The sequence below is a fragment of the Phaeoacremonium minimum genome (genome assembly GCF_000392275.1).
Source record: "Phaeoacremonium minimum UCRPA7 unplaced genomic scaffold PA7_03_scaffold_499, whole genome shotgun sequence".
Lineage (NCBI taxonomy): Eukaryota > Fungi > Ascomycota > Sordariomycetes > Togniniales > Togniniaceae > Phaeoacremonium > Phaeoacremonium minimum.
The window spans coordinates 44,974-67,153 of record NW_006921401.1 but is presented as its reverse complement, the minus strand read 5'-3'; the positions used below and the strand labels follow the sequence as shown (position 1 = coordinate 67,153).

At 49.2% G+C, this 22,180-nt stretch overlaps 5 protein-coding genes across 5 annotated transcripts; 2 read left to right on the top strand and 3 right to left on the bottom strand.

The window, feature by feature from the left end:
• Nucleotides 1–434: 434 nt before the first annotated feature.
• UCRPA7_7126 (putative fumarylacetoacetase protein) lies at nt 435–3,058 on the bottom strand (the record flags this gene model as incomplete). Its single annotated transcript, XM_007919662.1, has 5 exons — nt 435–491; nt 583–803; nt 855–1,856; nt 2,394–2,549; nt 2,605–3,058. 5 exons carry the CDS (start codon nt 3,056–3,058, stop codon nt 435–437), a joined length of 1,890 nt encoding a protein of 629 aa, XP_007917853.1.
• Nucleotides 3,059–7,092: 4,034 nt separating this feature from the next.
• UCRPA7_7125 (putative major facilitator superfamily transporter protein) lies at nt 7,093–7,599 on the top strand (the record flags this gene model as incomplete). Its single annotated transcript, XM_007919658.1, has 1 exon — nt 7,093–7,599. The coding sequence occupies one exon, from the start codon at nt 7,093–7,095 to the stop codon at nt 7,597–7,599; it is 507 nt and encodes a 168-aa protein (XP_007917849.1).
• A 285-nt stretch (nt 7,600–7,884) lies between these two features.
• UCRPA7_7124 (putative short-chain dehydrogenase protein) lies at nt 7,885–8,856 on the bottom strand (the record flags this gene model as incomplete). The annotated part of the gene is made up of 1 exon (XM_007919652.1): nt 7,885–8,856. One exon carries the CDS (start codon nt 8,854–8,856, stop codon nt 7,885–7,887), a length of 972 nt encoding a protein of 323 aa, XP_007917843.1.
• A 2,710-nt stretch (nt 8,857–11,566) lies between these two features.
• On the bottom strand, nt 11,567–13,600 carry UCRPA7_7123 (putative siderophore iron transporter mirb protein; the record flags this gene model as incomplete). Its single annotated transcript, XM_007919651.1, has 5 exons — nt 11,567–12,137; nt 12,191–12,313; nt 12,371–12,623; nt 12,758–13,299; nt 13,377–13,600. 5 exons carry the CDS (start codon nt 13,598–13,600, stop codon nt 11,567–11,569), a joined length of 1,713 nt encoding a protein of 570 aa, XP_007917842.1.
• A 4,596-nt stretch (nt 13,601–18,196) lies between these two features.
• UCRPA7_7122 (putative c2h2 finger domain protein) lies at nt 18,197–19,182 on the top strand (the record flags this gene model as incomplete). Its single annotated transcript, XM_007919663.1, has 2 exons — nt 18,197–18,225; nt 18,279–19,182. 2 exons carry the CDS (start codon nt 18,197–18,199, stop codon nt 19,180–19,182), a joined length of 933 nt encoding a protein of 310 aa, XP_007917854.1.
• Nucleotides 19,183–22,180: the final 2,998 nt, after the last annotated feature.

The following is a 22,180-nucleotide window of genomic DNA, read 5'->3' as shown; positions in this document are numbered from 1 at the left end:
TTCTCGGGTGATCGGCTAGAACCATGGTTGGCGTTTGAGGTGTGACTTTGATCAGATATTTCTCTGTACATGGAGTAGATGGCGTTTGTGTTTCTTCCTAGACGTTGGATATATTTGATGTTTTCAATGTGTAGATACATCTGTAACATTTAGCATTTGCTTGATGAGGATCGGGGATCCAAGCAACAAAAGATCGAACGATGGGTCCTAAACCACATCAAGTTATCATAAATATAGGCTATAAGATGCCTGATTTGGCTGTTCAGAAGTGAGAAAAGACCGATAACTTTGCGGGCTATAAACCGACTTCCATCCTTTCCTTACCGACAATCCGACGCCATGAACCATGCTCTAAACCACTCGCCCCAAAATCGCCGATGTAAATCTATCGGTGATCATCTTTAGAGCAGTGTAGCACTCAGAACAAATCATAGTTACTTGTCGAGCACAATGATGGGTTTCTCATGAGAATGTCGCGCTATAAATACGACCTATACATTCACCGAACCCAACCTTGTTGCCATCCTCACCACAGGAGCCCCGTAAAGTGATTGTGTCTCCATCTTTCAAGAATGTCCTTACGTCCATCCCGTACAGCATGATATCCTTCTTGCCACTCTCGCTCAACTCGAGAAAGCTCCCTTTGTCGTTGGTTCCTGGCCCACTGATGGTGCCCGATCCTAGCATATCCCCAGTCCTTAGCGGGCATCCACCAAGGCTGTGATGAGCGATCATCTGAGGAAACGACCACATTAGATGCTTGGAGCTCGTTTGTGATATTGTGGTCGTATCGCCTTCTGGGGCTAGAGCAATCATGTTAGCGACGGACTATGTCCACGAGCTCGAGAGCTTACTTGTTAGATCAACAGCTAATTTAATATCTAGAACGTTATCCGCTCTCTGTTCTTTGAGATAATCTTGTAATGGAGTCTTGTTCTCGATTGCTGCAGTGCGGAAAGGCTCCAGCGCATCGGCTAGAACAACCCATGGACTGATCGTTGATGCAAAGTTCTTCCCGTTGAACGGACCAAGAGGAACATATTCCCACATCTGGATATCGCGCGCGCTCCAGTCATTGAGCAGAACATAGCCAAATATGTGGTCCTCAGCCTCATCGACTGGGATGGACTGACCAAGGTCGTTTGGTGTGCAGATCAAGCAGCCCAGCTCCAGCTCAATGTCAAGCCTACGAGACGGCGCTGTGATCGGTTGCTTGGGCTCGGCTTTCGGATCCAGCAGGATTTGCCCAACAGGTCGATAGATGGGGGTTCGTGACACCACAATACTGGAAGCGCGGCCATGATACCCCACAGGCAAATGTGTATAATTGGGCTGCAAAGCGTTTTCAGGGCCACGGAACATTACTCCGACAGAGTAGGCATGATGATAACCCGCATAGAAGTCGGTGTAATCGCCAATTGCCATGGGAAGATGCAACTTAACTGCTCGTTGAGGCAACAATGCCTCCTCTCGGAGCTCCGCATTGTCCCTCAGGAACTCGGGGTATTCGGCATCAGTCGCTAGCAGCTTCTGAATGGTCCGTCTGACTTCACGGTGCACCTCGCGTCCAAGAGACGCGAAATGATTCAGAGTGGGCTCGGCGAAGACATATTCTTGGCCGTTGAGTACGGGAAACACATTTGTGAAGTCCGGATGCGACGAGAGGGCCTTCAGGTCTAGAACATGGGAACCGATGGCGACGGCAACACGCCGAGAAGAGTCCGACTGTGTGGTAATGATGCCGAAAGGAATGTTGGCGAGTGAAAAGTCGCTCAAAGGGTCCACGTCTGGAACCCAAGTTGACGACATATCGAATAGAGACTCGAGTCTATTCTTGCCGGAGTCAAGTGTTGTGTCTACGGAAATTGAGTAGAATATCTCAAATGAAGAAAACGGTCGGCTCTTGACGTTCAGAGCTGGTGGGGCAACACCGACAGAAGCCGAAGCGGTCCCGCCCAGCGCTTGGATTCCGCCTCTACACGGCCGGTCGGGCCAGTCCGTGCACTATGTCATAGGAGGTGATTTGATCTAGTGATACTATGTGATATATTTTGCCGTGGTCGTGCTTCAATACATCGTAAAATGACGGCATATGTCCACTGGCGATTTGACTATTTGCTTGATACTGTCCAGATCATCAAACACACTTATAACGTATGCTACCAGTCATATATCTATGGTTGGCCATCGAAACCTTTGACTTAGGTCGTGAGCGCCATTGAAGGGGCCGAAATCCGTGTCATTGCTTTTATCCGGTTTACGTTCTAAAGAGCAGCTCCCAGAGGTAGCTTACTCATGTCCGTTGCCTTTTCTAGCATTATATATCATGAAATAAATAAGATGGTCTTCACCACCATATTTGGAGCTGTACACGGTGGTGCGTTCGATCTCACGAAATCCTAGCTGCTCATAAAGCAAGCGACCAGCCTCATAAGCCATGATATAAACATCAATTCCCAGCTCGTCAGCTTTCCCGACAACTGCCGTAACCAGGGCTCTTCCAATGCCCTTTTTCTGGTATTCTGGGTGGACAGCAAGATACCGGAGTCCTGTGAATCGTGCGTCAACACTCTTGTGAACGTTATCTCTGCCATTAGCACTTACTAATATATACACCCTCGGACAGGATTCGTTTCTGAATCTCAAATGCTTCATCCTCCGAGTCATTGTCTTTGGGTTGGTGCCAAGCCTTGTCCGAGATCTCTTGGATGCGTTTCTTCTCGTCAGGAGTCACGCCTGGGGTCTGTATCTCAGGCCAGACCGGTTTGCCATCGGGAGCCGTTATGTGTTCTACGGGCAAAGCCAATCGAAGGTACCCCACCAAGGTGCCAGTGTCCGGATCGACAGCTTTCAAGTGGCGGAGAATGTCTCGTCTGTGGAGTAGATCATTCATGACTCGATCCGCCTCCTGTGTAATGAGATAGTCGAGCGTAATGCTGTCGTCCCAAGAGAGACGCCAATTTTTGTCTTCCCAAAAGGCTGACAAGTTATTGCGGGCAATAGCTGGGGCATCGGCAAGATTGACAGGTTCAATCTTCCATATCTTACGGCTAGACATTGTCAAACAGAAGTTTAGAAGTCTATTTACGCGAGTATTGTAGAGTTGGTCAGGAAACGAAAAGGTTGGTGATTGAAGAAGGAGGTCTATTCAAATATCTCAAACCTCACTCTTCTATTTACCGAACCTCAAAGACCACACTTTCCTTGCAGCTGATTGGAAATCTATTGTTCGTCATTCTGAGACAGATAGGCCAATATTCCATAGCTTCCTGAACTTTGGTTATCGAGTGTTTGGATTTAAGATGCAGAACGCTAAGCAGGCAGATGTGGTCCCTCATTGGCTATTGAGCCGGGAAGACACGGTGGTCATTGTTCGAGACGAAGGAAGCGGAACAATGACTCGAATTGGCTCAATCATTGGTTGACACCTATAGAGTCTTCCATAATACAGAAACCTGATCTGGTCATCCTTGAAGAAGAGTTTCGAAAACAAGCGCTCAAAGACTAGAGTGTTGCGCTTGTCGTTTACTCAACTGCAGGGTGTGGGCAATCACAGTTCAATGAAACGAGATATAGTGACGCGCCTATATAACTATTAACATAGAGGCATACTAACATTGAATGTAATAATTGAAAGATAAGATAGATTTGGTGGATATTAAGGGGTCGTGGAATATTGTGAGACTATTGACAACCTTGAGCATGATTAACCTTGTGCATCATTGTTAGCTAGATTAGTGCTGTCATGTTCTATCAGTCCCTAAGTCCAATTTAACATTGAAGGAGTCTCAACCATAACCCCCTTTTTCAATGCTAGATATTGCACCTCTCATGGCCCCTCACTCGGATCTATGCCGAGTGAAGTCTGCATTTGCTTGAAGACTCTTTGGTACACTCTCATATATGAGTTATTATACAGTATCGATACTTATCACTAGTAATTATATGTTATACATCTCTGACGATACGTTTTTATTACACGACTTTCAAAGCCAAAAAGTCTCGTCTGTTGAAATAACTCCAGGGCATCAAATTGGGCTGGCCGTCAAAAATGAAGACTTCTGAGTTCCAAATAAGGAAGCACACGGCCGAGCCCAATCAAACGAAAACGCCGCAGATTTTAGTAAACTCCTTTTCTAGAGCGCCCGGCTCTATCTTAGCAGCGTCCTGCACCGCTAACTTTGCCTCACGCATCAGTTCACTCTGGGCACGCACAACACTGCGAGGCGGCAGCAGCCAGAAAGCCACCTCCGTCCTTTAGGCTCGCATGGTATCTATGCGGCCCTGTAGCTCTTCCCATAGGTCACGGTTGGCGACGTGACCCTTCTTCGTCCGCCACCGCCGTCGAACCCAGGTTGGAACCCATCGAGTAGCTCCGAACACAATGTACTCCAGATGCGTCACCACGACCACGCGTCGCCAGCCTTCGGTATGCAGTTGCGAAATCCGAGGGCGGCGATTACTGCCCGCAGCTTGGCACGGTTGCTTGTGTGCATAATGGGGCCGTCATTACGGGGACCTTGCCGCTCGAGGCGGAAGGCAATCTTGCCCGTGATCTAAGTTGGACCTTTACTTTTCTTGAGAAATGGCATAGTCGTGCCGGTGGAGCCTATCATACGACTCGAGGCACCTTTGTACAAGAAACTGGCTCCAGCAGTAGGGGATCCTGCGTAAGGGGCATGGCTGCCATTGTTGATGCAAGATCCGTCAACTACAAGCAGCATCTCACGGCTGTTGTAGCGATTGACGAGGCGTGGGTGGGACGATAGGGCGGTGACAGTCTGCAGCGGGAAGTGTGCCTCCGGTGTAAGTGATGGATCGGCCGGGTGAAAGACTCTTGCGGGATTGACGCGAGTGTGCCTGCCTAGGCGCCGTGCCGCGGCTCCGGGTCCTGCGAGTCTGGGACGAGCAGAATGGCCTTGGAAAGATTCGAAGATATTGCCAGTTTCAACGTCTAAGTCGGCGGCAGCCAAAGAGGCCCCCGTTTTGGTAGCGTGGTTCGTTCATTGGCTGCCGATCTTGGTGCGGTGTCACCCGGCCCCATGTGGGTGGCCACCACCCGCAACGTTAACAATGCAGGCGTCACTGCTTGCCCAACAAGCGAGTCAGTCAGATTTCTGAGAAGAGAGAGAGAACCCAAGGAAAATGTGAAGTGGGAGCCCGGCCCAGCCTGGTCAGAGACGGTGGCCCGTGCACGGCTGGAAGGATTGTCTCCCGGGTGGCCGGGGACGACAGGCACTAAACTGCTTTAGCGACATGACACAACGCCGCGCTCTCATCAAGTAACGCATTTTCATCATAGTCTTTTGGATATGGATGAAAAATCAAAGAAGTGCTTTGATTATTTGGTATTCAAGTTCATATATACAAAAGGTAAGAGATCACATGCGCACATCAGTCTTTTCCACAGCGACCTTAAGTCGAGGACTGAATTTTGCTTGAGTCTTGGTGGTCGAAGATTCAGTGGTACATGAACACCCTGTGCTCCATCTTACATCGGATTCGTCGCATCGCGGGTGGCTTCACGCCACACTAGCCTAGAATGGCTTAGAACTCGATGTCAAGCTGCACGGTTTGGGGACGTTCGAAGGTTCCATCATGAAATGATTCGTTTTGGTGTGAACTTGCGGACTTATATTCAATCGAATCTATTCGCTGCTGGAGCCGTTTGCATGAGTTGCTTTGAAATCGTTTGCAGGCTATAAATTGCGGTTTCTCCCCAGCTGTTTCCCCCCTTCGTCGAGTCTCGTCTTATCATTCTGGACTAACATATGTAACCGAAATGGGAGAACACACAACTCGTGACGCTCCAGCTCCCACTCCTGGAGACCATGAACTCCATGAAGTCCAGGACATCAACAAGAGAATGACTGAGAATACGGAAAACGACGACATGATGTCGCCCCCTCTATCAGCTGCTATTCCTGTTCTGCCACCAACCCCTGCTATCATCGACACGACTACCAACAATCGCACTACCCTAGATGACGGCACCGACAGTCCATCAGCCGTGGAGAGCAAAAGAAGCACACTCCAAATCGCCATCATCATGACGTGTCTCTGCTCTAGCATCTTTGTTTCCGCCCTCGACATTACCATTGTTACGACATCTCTCCCTAGTATCGCCGGCCACTTCCGTTCCGCGACCGCTTACACATGGGTGGGAAGCTCCTACACACTCGCGTATACATCGATGACCCCTAACTGGGGCAAAGTGTCGGATATATGGGGACGGAAACCCGTACTGCTTCTGGCTGTCCTCGTCTTCTTTGCAGGGAGCTTGATGTGTGCGGTCGTAAATGGCATCGGAGCGTTTCTCGCTGGAAGAGCTATCCAGGGAGCTGGCGCTGCAGGTCTAGCGACCATGGTCAACATATGTATCAGCGACTTGTTCTCATTACGGGACAGGGGCTTGTACTTTGGGTTGACCTCTGTCGTGTGGGCTTTCGCCTCAGCTGTAGGCCCGGTGCTCGGTGGGCTCTTCACCCAGAAGCTATCGTGAGTATTGGTGACTGCAAGAATCGGTAGTAAGAAGCTAATGGGAATCTTCTCTGAAAGTTGGAGATGGTGCTTTTGGATTAATTGTGAGTCCTCACTACCTTGGAATAGGATATATCAATCTAACAAGACACAGTGCCCATCACTGGCGCCGTCTTTGTCCTATTACTCTTCACCCTTCATCTCGACAGCCCTCGTACCCCATTCCCCAAAGGCATAAAGGCCATCGATTGGTCTGGGAGTTTCCTGCTTATTGGCGGAACAGTTATGCTGTTGCTCGGGCTTACCTTCGGCGGTGTAATGCACCCGTGGGATTCTGCAATAGTAGTCTGCTTAATCGTCTTCGGTGTCATTACACTCGCTATGTTCTTGTTCAACGAATGGAGAATCGCAAGTCATGCAATCATTCCTCTTCGGCTGTTTCGAAATCGATCTAATATTGCCTGCTTCGCCATGTGCTTCTGCCATGGTTATGTCTTTGTTGCAGTTGCATATTACCTCCCACTCTACTTCCAAGCGGTATTGGGAGCCGGACCTCTACTATCTGGTGTTTACCTGCTGCCTTATGTTCTGTCTATATCTATCGTTGCTGCCATGACGGGGGTGTACATACAGCAAACCGGCAAGTACATCCTCACAGTGTACATTGGCCTGCCAATCACGATACTCGGGATAGGGCTGCTTATTGACATCGACGTTCACGTTGATTGGGCCAAGCTTGTGACCTTTCAGATCATTGCCGGCACTGGCATCGGCATGAACTTCGAGGCGCCTCTGCTTGCCATGCAAGCCGCCATTGACGTCAAGGATATGGCCACCGGGACTGCCACGTTTGGATTCTTTCGGACCTTGTCTACAGCAGTCTCGGTTGTCATTGGCGGCGTGGTCTTTCAGAACCAAATGGCAAATCAGGCGCCGGAGCTCGCAGCGAGTATTGGCCCTGAGCTTGCTGGTGAGCTCTCTGGTGGAGACGCGGCGGCGAGCATTGGCCTCATCGATACACTCTCTCCCTCACAGAAGGTGGTCGTGCAACAGGCACTCAATAGATCTCTCAGAGATATGTGGATCATGGTCAGTCTTCACCTTACTCGAATTAGGTAATATCTCTAACTCGATAGTAGTATGTTGCATTTGCAGCCCTAGCTTTATTTGCGGGCTGTTTTATTGCCGTCCATACCCTTAGTAGACACAATCCTGCTGCTGTTGTCGGACTGGTAGATCAACCCAGGGACTCAACTCAGAACAGGGCAGATTCAGCAGCTGTTAGGGATGCAACCGTTCCAGAAACGGCGGATACTGTTCCGCCATCTAGGGATGGGTGACTGATGGTCATGGGCTTACCCCCTAGAAGTTATTCATAGAAAGCGTTTCGCGAAATAAGTAGTATCATGTGTGTGGCTTCCACTTTCCCTCACACCAATCCCAAAATTTCTTCGCAGCACCCATATCCACAGCTTCTTGGATATCAGGCCGTGGATTTGTCGTCCGGATGCGTCCCCAGGGCAAGATGTATGCTCCGTTTGTTTCCATTGTAATCTCGGGCGAGAAAGCCGCGTACAGCATCGTGTACACTCCATACCTGACATCGTACAACACGAGGCGCCTGAGGACCTCCCGAGTGATAGGGCCTAGGTATCGAAAGACCTCAGTGTTGAGCTGACCTGGGTTTTGCGCAACGCTGATGACTCCATCACTGCCATAACGCGCGGCACCTTCAATGGCCAGGAACCAGTTGCCGCACTTCGAGGCCGAATAGTCATGCAAAAAGTTCTGCGTTTCACCAGAGTCTATCACGTCGAAGTCAATGCCGCCCTTGGGTGCATTGGTCTCGACGAGAATAGAGGCGCTCCAAACGACCCGCACTGAGTTTGGCGGAGCAATTGCCGCCGCGGACTTGAGATGGCCCAAAAGCTCCTGTGTGAACAGCAACGGCGCGACGCAATTGACACCAATGTGTGATTCAAGACCTTGCTTGGTCTTCGAGCCAACCGGCACGCCGCCGACCCCAGCATTGTTGAAAAGGACGTCTAATCGGGTTTCCTGGGCCGCAAAAGCAGCTGCCGACGTCTTGACTGCTTCCAGGTCATCAAGGTCGAGGTGCAAGTACTTCAGCACTGCTGGTGTTGCAGGTGCGGGAACTTTGGATGTGATCTCTTCAATGGCTTGCTCCGCACGCTCCTTGGACCGACTGGCCATGTAGATCGTGGCCCCGGTAGGGTAGAGAAACTCGATCAAAGCTTTACCCAGGCCTGAGTTCCCGCCAGTAACAATGAACACTTTCCCCGATTGATTCGGGACATCTTTATCGGTGAATGCCGGCGAGGGCGGTAGCCACTGCGCGAAGAGACTGCGGAGCATTGTATTCATGGGAAGTTGCTAATTTATCCGGCCATGTTGTGATGAGGCCTCAGTTAGCATTCGCAATGTTGTGGCAAATTTTTAGCGCCTGTAGCTCGCCCCAACAGAAACAATCCTTGTGCTTTGACCTGGAGGTTGTTGATTGGTTTAAGTGAGACATGCAGGCACCCGCCCCTCCTTCACCACTACCATGAGAGAGCCTCGACTTCTAATCATACTAGACATGTTCTATAATCCTCGTACTGCTAACGCCTACAATACGTTTAAAGATGGGATGTATTAGCTTACTCAACAGAACAAATGTCTCGGTTCTTATGAAGAGAGGACTTTGGAGGTACGATTGAATCACGCCGAATGCAGCCTAGTGATCGTCTCTAATTTCTCATTAAAGGCCAAAGATAAGTATGTCCTGAAAGTCCGACAGATATAAGTGGGCATCGTTGAATTTTGGCCGAGAAGCGCGGCCAGAAGTCCAGAAGCCAACCCCCACGGAACATTTGGCTGATTATCTACCACAGGAGACTATTATTGGATATCTATATGGCCTGGTATCCTAGAAGTCGATAGCTATCTAGGCTGACGCGTCAGTAAACATGGGCAATTTGATTGCAGCCCGTGAACCCGGAATGAGCCATATCGGTGCTGTTATTGAACAATCATGGACCGATCGAACTTTGAAGTCATCTATTGCCAATTATTATAGGAGTTACAAGTATGTAGGAGTGATCATGGGGTTCTGGTATCTACTCCAGTAAGAATCAACATCCTGGCAATATCCCGGACGACAGGAGTACGGCACCCATATTGGCCCAATCTTGAAAGTATGACTGCCTGTATGGTTTATTCTTCACCCCTGATCCTGGTTGGGCTATTGGAAGTTGTCCCGCTGCTATCAACGCCAGCGCTTTTTGGCAGAATGGGACCGCGCGGTAACGGGCGGTCATGAGCCGCCCGCCAGAATATATCAGCAATCCCTCAGCATCCTGTTTTCCCAAGTCGAAAGCAATAGTGCGTCTCTTCTAGGAAAATGCGGCTATAATGTAACCATTTTAAGGTTAAGTGCAGATAAGGTGTTGCCCCCTTCGGTGTCCGGATATTAACCCCTATATAACCAGCCACTGGCGGGCTTAAAATATTCTCCGATAATATTGCCTTATCTACCCACGGCCTTGGGATCACGTCACACTAATACCAGCATCCAAATAATTGCTCACTTTTCAAGCTGCCAGGGTGATCCAGGTATCGGTTAAGTCTGCCGGCATTGCGGCGTACCAGAAGATATATAAATAAGTATAAGATGGTGTCCAGTAGCGAACGTCAGGTCCTTCTTGTATGGTAATTGATCTGGTAACGAGTCTGCCTACAACCGATTGTAAGTGTTATAGATCATTCTCGATTTGATTCTGTATTCGATGATTGTGCCGATTTCTCTACTAGCCTTAACGGCTAGTTTCTTGCCCAGCATCCGGGCATGGCGAGGGACGACCAAAACGTCGTGGGATTGGTACGAGTTCCTGGAAATATTATCAGTTGACACGTGAGACGATGAATAGTAACAAATATCACAGTTGCAAACCAGCTTGTGCATGGTCAAACATTCTCAAGAATGCCGGTGCTACGTTCGTTAACTCCCTCTAGATTTACCAGAGTCAAAAACGGCGCTAATGAAGCAATTCTAGTGGAAGTGTTAGAGTGTGTAACAAGGACGATAACACTCTCAGCAATGGGGGGACTGCACAAACTTCCTGTGCAAGCAGCAACCCCGGAAACGCATATCTATGCTCTAACTATCAGCCGCAACCCCTCAGCGATGATCTATCCCTAGGATTTGCGATCATGAAGGATGGTCGGGACTGCTGTGAGTGCTTTGAGCTTACCTGGCTCGATGGCCCCGCGGCAGGTAAACACATGCAAGTGCAGATGATCAATGAAGGTGGAGATCCAACGGATATCATCATTGTCACTCCTGGAGGAGGTATTGGCCCCAATATAAAGGGATGTGACAGCCAGTATGGCTTTTCGAATTATGACTGGTAATTAACGCTTATGTCCACGTTTTGCTCGCCCATCACCTGCATACTAACACAATAATTAGGGGCCGCCAGTACGGCGGTATCGAATCTCGAGACGGCTGCGAAAAGTTGCCTTCAAGGCTGCAAGGTGGCTGCTATTGGAGATACAATTGGGCTCGTGGCGATCTTAACGGCTGGCCAGTTGAAGTCAGGAACATCACATGTCCAGCTCAGCTAAAGAGTATTTCGGGTTGTGATGGAGGCGACAACGCCAATGAGGGCAAGATCAAGCACCGTTCTGCCCCTATGGTAGTTTTGTAGAACGTTTCGAATGATGGTAACATCTTCTTCTTGAATCGCTTATCTGGGATAGACGCTGTTCAATGAGGTAGTTGTGGGTAGGTACACGCAGATATCTAATGAACCGTTTTAATCGATAGTGTATTATGCTTCGAAGGCAGGTCATATTTCAAATATGGCAACTGAGATTCCCGGTCAATCGACATAGACCTCTACTTCAGAGCACACTAGAATTGTTGGCCTCCCCATGCTTATCGTATCTGCGGTGGCTAATGCTCCTATCAAAAAGCATTGCATTAGGTGGAATCATACCACAGGGCTTGTAAGCCTTTCAGGCTATCCTCCGTGTCCCCAAACCAGGTGAGTGGTGACACGTCCTTATTCAATACTATGCAAGCTCAGAAAACAGTACCCTTGGTCTGTTTGCCTTCTCTCTCCTCCAATTTCTTGACGTTGATGTTCCGCCACAAAAACAGGCAACCCAAGCAGAGAGGAATGAACGCCACACCAGTGATGACCATTTTCCTCTGAACATCTTGGTAGGCTTCAATGATTGCGGTACGGATGGGGCTTCCCATGGGGTATGACAGCTGCACAGTGATGTCTCCGTAAATTGTGGCTGTAAGGTTCTTGCTGTCATCAGGGAGGGCCTTGTAAAGCTGTTCGGGAAATATATTGGTCCAGAGCGCGCCAGAAACCGCGAAGCCGATGGCGGCACCAATAGAACCAAACAGACCCCACATGGCAAGGCCAACAGCAATCTCCTGATGGCTGACAGAAGCCATAATCGCAAGCTGCGCTGTGAGAGCCCAGACACCGCTGTAAATGCCATTGAAGAGCTGACACATGACCAGATATCCAGTTTTCGATTCAGGGGTACGAAAGTGGATTAGGAGAGCTGTGCCAAGAACGGCAAACGGAATAACAGCAATTGATGGCCATTTGAATGTGCCAGTATAACGGACGATACTAAGAGCAGTATGTTAAGAACCGTCTGAGGAACTAGAAAAGATGTGACTTACAGTCCGACGAAAGGGCTAATGAACGACGACATGAGTGAGAAAGAGTTGAGCACATATCCAGAGATGGTGATACTCTCGTTATGAACCACCTGCAGATAAGATCCGTAATATGTGTCCCAGCAGCTACGTGGAACTTCTGTTAATAGACTGGAGGAATCAGACATTTTGGTCGTAACTCACAAGATGGAAATGAACATAATGCCGTAGACAAGACATGATCCAAGAATGGTGGGATCCTTAAGAAACCTGAAAGGGATAAAAGGCACGGTGGCGAAGTATCGCTCCCAGAATCCAAAAGCGACGAGAAGTAGAAATCCAAGAATGATCATCGCAATGATGTATCCGGTCTTCCAGCCGTTGGGAGCATATGACACCAGGCTGAAAGGCAATAGCAGCAAAGACCATCCTGCCACTGTGAGGAACATGCCGACGACTATTTGGCATTGTAATCAGCATGAATTTCCCTACTGTCCTTCGGAGCCCTGGTTGACCTACCATCAAATTGAACGAAATAGTACTTGAATGATTCCCAGGCACTGCGAGTATGTGGTCTTGGAGGAAAGATACCTTGCCGAACAGCCTTCCGTTTGCTAAAGATAAACACAAGCATGACGGGTATGCAGAAAAAGACTAGAATGATCAAGAAGGCTCCGAAAGCCCACCGAAAGTTAACGTTGTCATAGAACAGCTCCGCGATCCGAGGACCGGCAAATGTCGTAGCGATGAGGGGGGTATTGTTGATGCCAAACAAAATCAACCGGTTCCTCAAAGAGGTGATATCGGCTAGGATAATGGTGATGATGTACTCAATGCCCAGGTGGCCGACCCAATACAGAGTGTGCGCCGCGGCGTACATTTCGACACTGGTACAGGTGGCTTTCATGATCATACCAATGACAATCAGAACAGCCATGGCGACAAAACCTTCGCATCGGCCCCATATGTCGATAATTTTAGCAATAGGAAGATTGCAGACTCCGCCTAAGATTGTTGCCACAATACTCGTTGTGCCTAGCAAGCCGTGCTGATTGAATGCCGATGTGATGTAAGGGACGAGGGTGCCTTGGACAGACTGCAACAACTGATCGACGAATGCGACAAGGTATAGTCTGAGGACAGTCAGCTTCATATCCCGACAAAATGCAGTCGCAAGTCATGTTGCATTCTGCTGGGAAAGATAACTTACAAAACAAACATGACGATGAGCAACTCCTTTGACCAAACAGTAGTGATAGCTTCAACCCGCTTAACACCCTCCTGCTTGTGCTCGGAATTATCGTCATGGACTGGTTTCTCGTCATTGTCCTCGCGCGTTTCTTCACCTCCTCCTAGTCGCTCCTCAAAAGCTTTTTTAATGTCAGCAGGGACTTCAGCCGTTGGCTGCGGTGTGAGGGCGTTTATCTCTGCCATAATGAACACTGAGGCGTCGGTTGAAAGAAATGATCATACGACAGAGGTAAGAGGAAAAGGGCGAAGTAAATAAGGAAATAAGCTTGAAAGTTAAGGTTAATCAAAACTTGGGAGATGGTACCAATTAGCAGCGGCGGGCTGCAGCTAATTAGTAGTGATGAAGGGAGGTGCTGCGACTTTCGGGGCAAACCCATGGCAGCATTCTAGACCCTTGTACGAAATCGATGAAAAAAGCGCAGATTCCGCTCGCATTTTAGCAATCCGAGGATTCCACTCAAATGCTATTGGTACAACAAGTGGCGCCAGTCCGGGGGATCTCAGGAGTTGGGCGGAGATGAAGCCAAAAGAGCTGCGATCGCCGTTGTTCCCCACCAATTTTCGGTCTTATCAGATCATCAAGATAATCTGATAAACAATTCTCTGCGCGGGGGCAAAAGCCACTGACATACTCTACAACAGAATTGTGCCACCGGCAATCGCGCAACCGCACACCATCATAACGGCATCCGATCGAGAGGCGGGCGTTAGTCCCAATGCATCTGACACGCTCATTAGGCTCACTTGACTTGGTTAAGTTGATCGGATTGTAATCGGAGGCCATCAATCAGTGTTCATGAACACCCTTCTAAATTTGGTTCTCGAAGGATGCATGCAGCGGCCAAGACGACCAGCTCATGCTTGTGCACACCCACTGTTTGCATGACTGACTCGCAAGAAACCAGGGTGCAAGCATATCCCAATGTCGACATCCGAAGGAACAATGCCAAGGGCCTAAGACTCTCATGAATGCCACACCAAAACACCCTGATGAAATGAATTGTGCCTGATGCCAACAGTGACTCGAGATTCAGGCCCCTCATCAGACCGTGTTGGTAGGGTCTGAGCTTTGGAGCGCGCTGGAAGATTAGACAAGGTGTTCAACGGGCGGCTCTTAATCATTAATACTATTCATAGGACCGACAGTGTAAGATGCTCTATTTCCATCGATCGAACGGGAATTAATCGGGCTGGCTGCTGCTTTTAGTAATCTATACGTCGTATCCATATGTCATGGATTTGACAATCCAGCGTATCGACGAGTCGCCAGTCACAACCAGTAAGCACAATGCGAAAAATTTGAGCAATCTTTCTTCTAGTGGGCTTGGCAGTGCTTATCGCCGCTGCACAACTCCAAACAGTCTTCTCAATCATGTTGAGTATGATTGCCGCTAGTTTCAATTTGACGAAGCCACATATTACACCGGCATTTAAAACCATTACCACTATATTTGCATTATTGATTTGCCTAGCTAGTTGATAATAAACTTGTATCGCGGAGCTGCTGGTGGCCCGTAGCTACAACTCCACGGTCTCCTGTCATTCATGATTTCATGCCGTTCTCCTGGTGGTGCCTGCCGATTAGAGTATGAACGCCGCCAATATGCCACCTGCTGCCACGAATCCCGGGACATGATGACCTGGCGCAATGTCTGGCGTTGCGGTTGAACCTGGTTGGCCGGTGATGGTGGCCGAGGTCTGTGTTGTCGCTGTATTCTCGCTTGAGGTAGATTGGCTTTGGCCTCTAGTTGAGGATGGTGTTGACGTAACCGTCACTCCGGGGAATAGTTGACCACGGCATGACTCTGGCACGACTGCTGCATAAGCCGCTTGATCTGACTGCGGACAGGTTTGGATACACTGCACTAGGAGACTGCCAGAGAGAGATTGACATGTGCAGTTATCGAGGTCTGCGCCTGTCTCGTCGCCATCACAAAATGAACTCGTGGGATTGTCCGTGATACAAGTCTGCACACACTCGGGAAATTTGGAGCTCTGGCCTGATACTAGTCGTGTGGCTAGAAGTAGAGTTCCAACAAATTGAGTGCAGATCCACATGATTTTCTGTAGGGTGATGTGACTTATATCTATTGATTGTACGCGAGTGAAGCGATCTGATGTGTCGAAGCAATTTGATTGAAGAATCTTTGCAAAACAAGACGCCGGCGCTTCTTATTATATGCTTCAAGACTAAAACATGACGCGGGCCAAGTGTTTGAGGAGCGCCGACTTTCCAACTTTCTCAGGAGGCTTACAGCAAAGCGGAAGAATCATGCGCCGACTTCAACAAATGAGGTTTCGCCTGCAGGGAATATCGACATGAAGGGCACTCAATTTCCAACATTTGTTACTTTAAATAGTATCCGTTTCTTGAAGCTAAATAAAAGCGATGAATCTTACTCTGTGCCAGATCGCCAATGCTTAGAACTCGGATGAGTGATAGCTAAGTTGTGTGCGTTTTATTACTTGGCATCCTTTACGATGAAACCAGCCGCAATATGAATTCGAACCTTGGCCAGCTAATCATCCAGTTGTTAGTGCCAAAGCCTTCGAGACGTCCCAATAGATTTTGAAGTGAGATCATGAGAGGCAAAACCGTCGATATCTATATTGACATTGGTGACAAGATGACCCACATTGAGGCACCTAAGCAGCTGAAATTTTTTGGCATTTAGCTGAGCAATGTCCAATAACAATTCCTACAATCGAGAGGCTGAGATACCACATGTTTGAGACCTTGCTTGGATAGAGTCGCACATGTTTTCCTTCCAGTCATATCAGCAATATGTTAGTCCGGATAGCGTTGACGTTGCGTGTCTAAAGAAAGCTGTCATGCGCTATGGAGATCATGCACCGACCATGTGGGAGGTCCTGCGTAACGGTCCCGCCGATTTGTGCTACCCGCAAGTGCATGGTAGGTGCATGTGGCGCTGACACCACACGTTACTTAATCTGCATATCAAGTTGAATGCATACTCGACAGGGAACCTCTTTATGGACATGAGGACCGTCGCCGACGATTTGCACGCACAAGCGCAAGTCGGGGTCTCCATAGTGTGTGGCTCATCAATCCTCAGCTGGCCATGGTGTGGCCCCAAAAGTGGCGTAATCCACTTGAGGGCCAAACACCTCCGCGATGGACGCTTTTGGCATGTTGATGGATCAGGAAGTTCGCACGCTCATCACCACCAAGGTATTCCAGCCCTTATGAGGATCCCTCGTGCCAGATGATCGGATCGAGGTCATTCTAAAAGGGAAAGCGTCATCAACAAGGGTGCAGGATAGCTACTTTGACAGCTGGGCAGTCGCAAGGCGGTGTAATTACTAACCAGACAGCCGGATTCGCGCCTGCAGATCATCTTGAAGCCTGTCAGTGCGTTTATCCACACAATTCCTCCACCGTAGCCTTACAGCCTATAACGTGCTCTCAATGAGCTGGTCTACCAGGCGAATACTTATGAGTCCGGCAATTGCGGCTGCATCCGGAGGGCCCCATGAGTCGGGCATGTCAACGCCCCTTGTCCCCTGACTACCGCATTTTCAGCGCCATTGCCGTATGCTTTGCAGCGACTGCTTGCTGGCAGCGATGGATGACCAAGTCCCCGCTTCGAGGACCTCAAACCCCTCCTACCTATCGCAGCTAGACTGGTCAAATGCTTGGAAGGAACATGAGGCATTGTATTGTCTACTGTTACATTTGATGTTGGACTTCCCGTGCTTCATTGAGGCATGTTACACTCGAGATTGATTGCCGCTCCTCGACAGAACTATGATAAACCTGGTATTCCATTCTGCTTAGCTTATACTCAGATTAGACAAGCGTTGAGCTTGTGATATCGGCTCCCCGACTCCTGGAGATGGACAGATGCGCGAGTACTCCCTCGAACTGTATTTTTGTGAGATGAATGCGGGCACCCTGAGGAACAACTTCCCTATTACTGCCAGTATTGGGAAGAGATCACCTTTGACTGGAACTTATTGGTATTAGTGGTAAAATGAGATTCATGGTCCGAGCACGTTCCGGGACCTTCTCCCCCCACCGTACCCTCTGCGAACCTGGAGCTCACTTCGGCGTCCCAAGTCCAAAGACTGTTTCCCTGTGGTGGGGTGTCTCCACCAACACATTCATTCGCCTTTTCCACTGCCACACTCCCTCTCCGGCCTCCTTGACGCACTGCTTCTTTTCTTTTTGGAAGCATTGGTCACTTTGTACCCTACATGAGTGATCTTCTTCTTGCCGAATTCGTTCACAACCTTCACCAGCAGCCACAATGGCAGCTCGACGCCATTGTCAACCTTATTAGTCCTTGTGCAGTCGACTTGCTCCCCTGCCCTTCCATGCGTCAAGAGATCGACCTCGCTCTCGCGGCGGCCTCTTCATATGACGAATCAGGGCGGTTTTAGACTATCTTCCATATGCGAATTATCCCGCGTCTTCTACTTATTGATCCTCCAGCCGAACATGCCTTTGTTGAGAGTCTAAACACAACTCTCCGAAGAACAACCCACATTCGATGAATTCCATTAACCTAAAACGCAAACGCTCTTCCTCTCCTTACGCTACCATGGAACAGCCTAGCCCTACAACTGGTGATGGGGACCAAGGCGGCGAGGAGTCAAAGGAGCGGAAGAGATGCATTTGTCCCGACTGTGGCAAAGCCTTCAAGGACCTTAAGACTCATATGATCACACATAAGAACAAGCGTCCTGCAAAGTGTCCTGTTTTGTCTTGCGAGTATCACACGAAAGGGTTTGCTCGCAAATATGATAGGGACCGCCATGCACTCACCCACTACAAAGGGACCATGGTTTGTAGCTTCTGTCCTGGGTCAGGCACAGCAGCAGAACAATCCTTCAACAGGTCCGATGCATTCAAGAAACACTTGGTCACAGTCCACGAAGTCGAGCAGACACTTCCTAACAGCGGCCAACGGTCTGGCGACGTTATTGACACTGAGGCGAAGATAATCTCCTACGCTCCTGATGCCACTGGCAATTGCAGCACCTGCCCGCGGAGCTTTTCGAACGCCCAGGATTTCTACGATCACTTAGATGACTGTGTGCTGCAGATCATACAGCAAGAAGATCCTGCCGAGGCCATAAACGCTGATCGTCTCGCCGAGGTTGAGGACGACGAGAATGTCCACCAAACACTACGAAAGAATCACGTCTCTACCCCAACACAGACAATGTTCACTTTGGACGACGATGATGGGGGCCAGGGCTCCGAAGACGATGACGAACCGGATGCATTTGCCACTGGCTTTCCACCCACGAGCAAGAAGCGGAAGGTTAGTATCGCCGGGAGTTTGCAAAAGGAAAGTAAGGGACGCGGCCGCAAAAGCCGTCGAGACTACCCCTCGTCCTGGGGTTACGACAAAGGGCAGGTTACGATGAAGCGGAGAGTTATGTCGGTGTTTAACGGTCCTCGCCGGCTAGCAAAAGACGACATGATGCTCTCGACGGAGCACGAGGTCCGAATCAAGCTATCCGACGGGAAATCCTACGTGACAGACTTGGATGTCCAGACAATGAAGCGCGCCGAGGTATTCCATAACACCATGGACGACCAGAGAAACAACATGACGATGGACCCCTCAGCCAAGATCGGCCTCGAAGATGATCCGATGTTACTTGGGAGTAGCGGGATGTCATTGACCAGAGCTATTGCGCTTCATCAAGGCAGTTATTTCCACGAGACACAGATTAACATACCGCCACCCTTTGGGACTGGTGATGTATTAGGAGGGCAGGAGCCGATGTGATTTAGGTTGCTATCCGGGCGTTTGGTGCATATGGTGTCATGGTGTTTGGCCTAGTAGCATTGTGACTAGTAAATCATCAACAACAGGAGCGCTGCCTCCTTGCTGTCACTTCTTGCACTTTACACTGTCGCTAGATACTTTATTACGTGTCTACATTGTTACGAAAATATGGGTTGTAGACTACTTGATCTGCTTCCAACCCCACAATTCGATCCTCCTCTTTAAGAATGCAGACCTAACAACCATGTCCAGGTCGTGTACACGTGTTCTCCATTGCGCATGCGTGATATTCCTAGTTTGTTTATCGGAGAAATCGACGAGAGTGTGGTTTTAGCTGTTCGGTCCGGGAAGGAGAACGGTTATTTTGCGGGACAAGGAAATGATAGAACCTAGATAGACTGTATGAGATGTCAGCTTTTATGAATCAAGGATAACATGCGTTTGATTGTGAAGCATTGATGGGCGTGTTTCGGAGCATATTTGCAGTGGCTCTCGTGGCTGATTGTCTGTCGTTACTGGCACCTCCGACTCGAAAAATGCCGTTACAGCTGGGCTTTCTGTTAAAGGAGGGATGGTGTTAGTCCGGGCATGTAATTGAATGACAAAACTGGAAACCAATGGCGTGCATCCATAGTCTCACAGTCACTGTCTCTGGGTTGCAAGCGTGGCCCCAGGTCGGAAATCCAGGGGTCTTGCAGGAGATGCTTGAGAACCCAGGAGCCACTTAGTGGCTGCAAATCGGAGATGCAAATTGCGTCTAATGAGCGAGATGCAGCTTCCTGAAAGAGAGCACTAAAAAAAACGTGGACCGAGGCAACGTTTCTAGGAGGAACTCGGATTACTCGATAGAATCGACTCGAATAAACACACCGTACTTGTCTTGATAATCAACCCTTGTCATGGCAGCTGAAGCGCTGCGTAGTTGTATTCACTCTCTTTTCTTGGTTTCAAGCAAGATCCTTGTTGAACGCGGGCGAGCCTAGCGTACCAAATTTTGAGTTTCAGGTGTCTTTGCTTGAAGTTGGAAGACCCCGAGAGACCCTACCCTGGACCTGGTCTGTTTCTTCGAAACAATGGGGATTACTCGCCACAATGGAGAAGCCGCTTCTGCAAGTCTGACCTAGTTTGCAACGGTGGCGTTTAGTGACTGCTGACAGCTCTCTGGCAGCTTGACTCGTGGGGGTGACAGTGGTAAGGGACGCGGGAAGCATACCCAGGACACGTCGTCATCATACAGCTCTCCTTGTCCTGCTCTGCTCAGCGCTGACTGCTAGCAGCAAAACTACGACATTGGCCTGAATGACATCGAACTCTAGATAAGATGGTGCCTCTGTCGTGATTGGCATTGATGGGCGCTACGCTGCAGTAAGGCGACCCGGCAGTCGGGGTCCAGAGCTGGCACCAAGAGTGAAAAACCGCTGATGCCCCATCAAACCTCAGCTGAGATGCCCCTCGCTAACAGCCACAGTGGGGCCGGATCTACCTCTAGCTCAACTCACTGAGGAAACGGTTCCTGCGCATGCCAGGCGTGCCAGGGTAAGAACGTGCCCAGCGGGATCACGACGGAATAAATTGCGCCGGAGATCTCTACCGCGTACCTGTCAGTCGGTCGGTGCTAGTAGTCGTTAGATCACCGTTGTTACCGTAGTCGGGGCAGGGCTCTCCAGAATGCTCGGAGGACTCTCCGACGACGTTCTTCACATTTGGTGCTGTCGATACTTTGTTGTAGCAGCAGCCTTGGTTCATTCGGGTATATTGCGGAAAACCCACATTGAGTCACGTTCAAGTGTGAGACGAGTCCATGTACGAGAATAAATAACGTTCTGAGATGATTTTCACCTTGATTCGGCGAAATCAATCAATGTGACGGCATTTTGGGTTTGCGGCTATTGCACTTGAAATGCCTGTAAAATTATTCGTATCTCCGATCTTGATTTCGCCAGTGCTTGACGTCTCGCATTGGAGCCAATAGAGGGCTCAACAAACCACAACAAAAAATAGGGCAACAAGGATCCGCGGAGATGAACCGAGCTGAAAAATGGCGGTGGCTTGTCGCTGAATTGGTGGCTGTGCGTCCTGTGGAGAGTGGCTCTTGGCCTTCAGAGTGGGTTGATCACTGCTGCTTCAGTCACGGTAGCCCCAAAAGCCACAATTATGGTTGCTTCAAAGGACAATCTTGCGCGCAACATGCATGTGGCAACGGTGAAGATCAAGATCAAGCCTCGCAGAGTGCATTTGCAGCGGTGAGCCCTCCGAGAGTACTATACATGTGCTCTGCTGTGCATTTTCGACGGTGTAGGCGGTCAGATCCAGATCGGTGGCATTGCGCGTACATTGATCTGGTCGGGACGATCATTCAGCTGCAATGAACCAATGTATAGTGATTGTGACTCTGTTCAGGTTCATGTGCAGATGTAGGCTTATAGCAGATAAGATCTGTGGATGTAGGTCAGTCCCGAAGATCGCCCCCCCCCGTCTAAGAGGAGCCGCAGCAAAGCCGAGAAATGTACGCCCAAACTGGTTGACTACACATGTGGCGTTTACGGAAATTTTGCACAAAATAAGCCTGGATTGTCTCAAGAACAGCAGTTCACCGCCTTCCCGCCTCTTGTTGTTTGGACCAGCTGGTGAGACTGGGCGGCTGCACGGACATCAAGTTGCGATTGGACGCCCCAAACTTGGCAATCATGACATTGCGATGGTGATGAGCGAGAAACACATCTGAACTCAAAATTCAAGTCAACTTGGCGAAGGTCTGTCGGATTGGCGGATTGGCCCTCTCGTTCGAAAACTTCCATCAGATTTTGTCACTACGACGCGCACTACAACGCATTCATCGTGTAGCATTTTTTTCTGCCCTGAGCTATCGCATAGTTTTCTCACTAGAATTGTCACTATATCCTAAAGACCTAGATTCAGCAGATTGATAAGTCTGTATTAAACAGTTTGACGTGGAGCGAACTCATTTAACAGATTCATTTATGAAAATCATTCATAA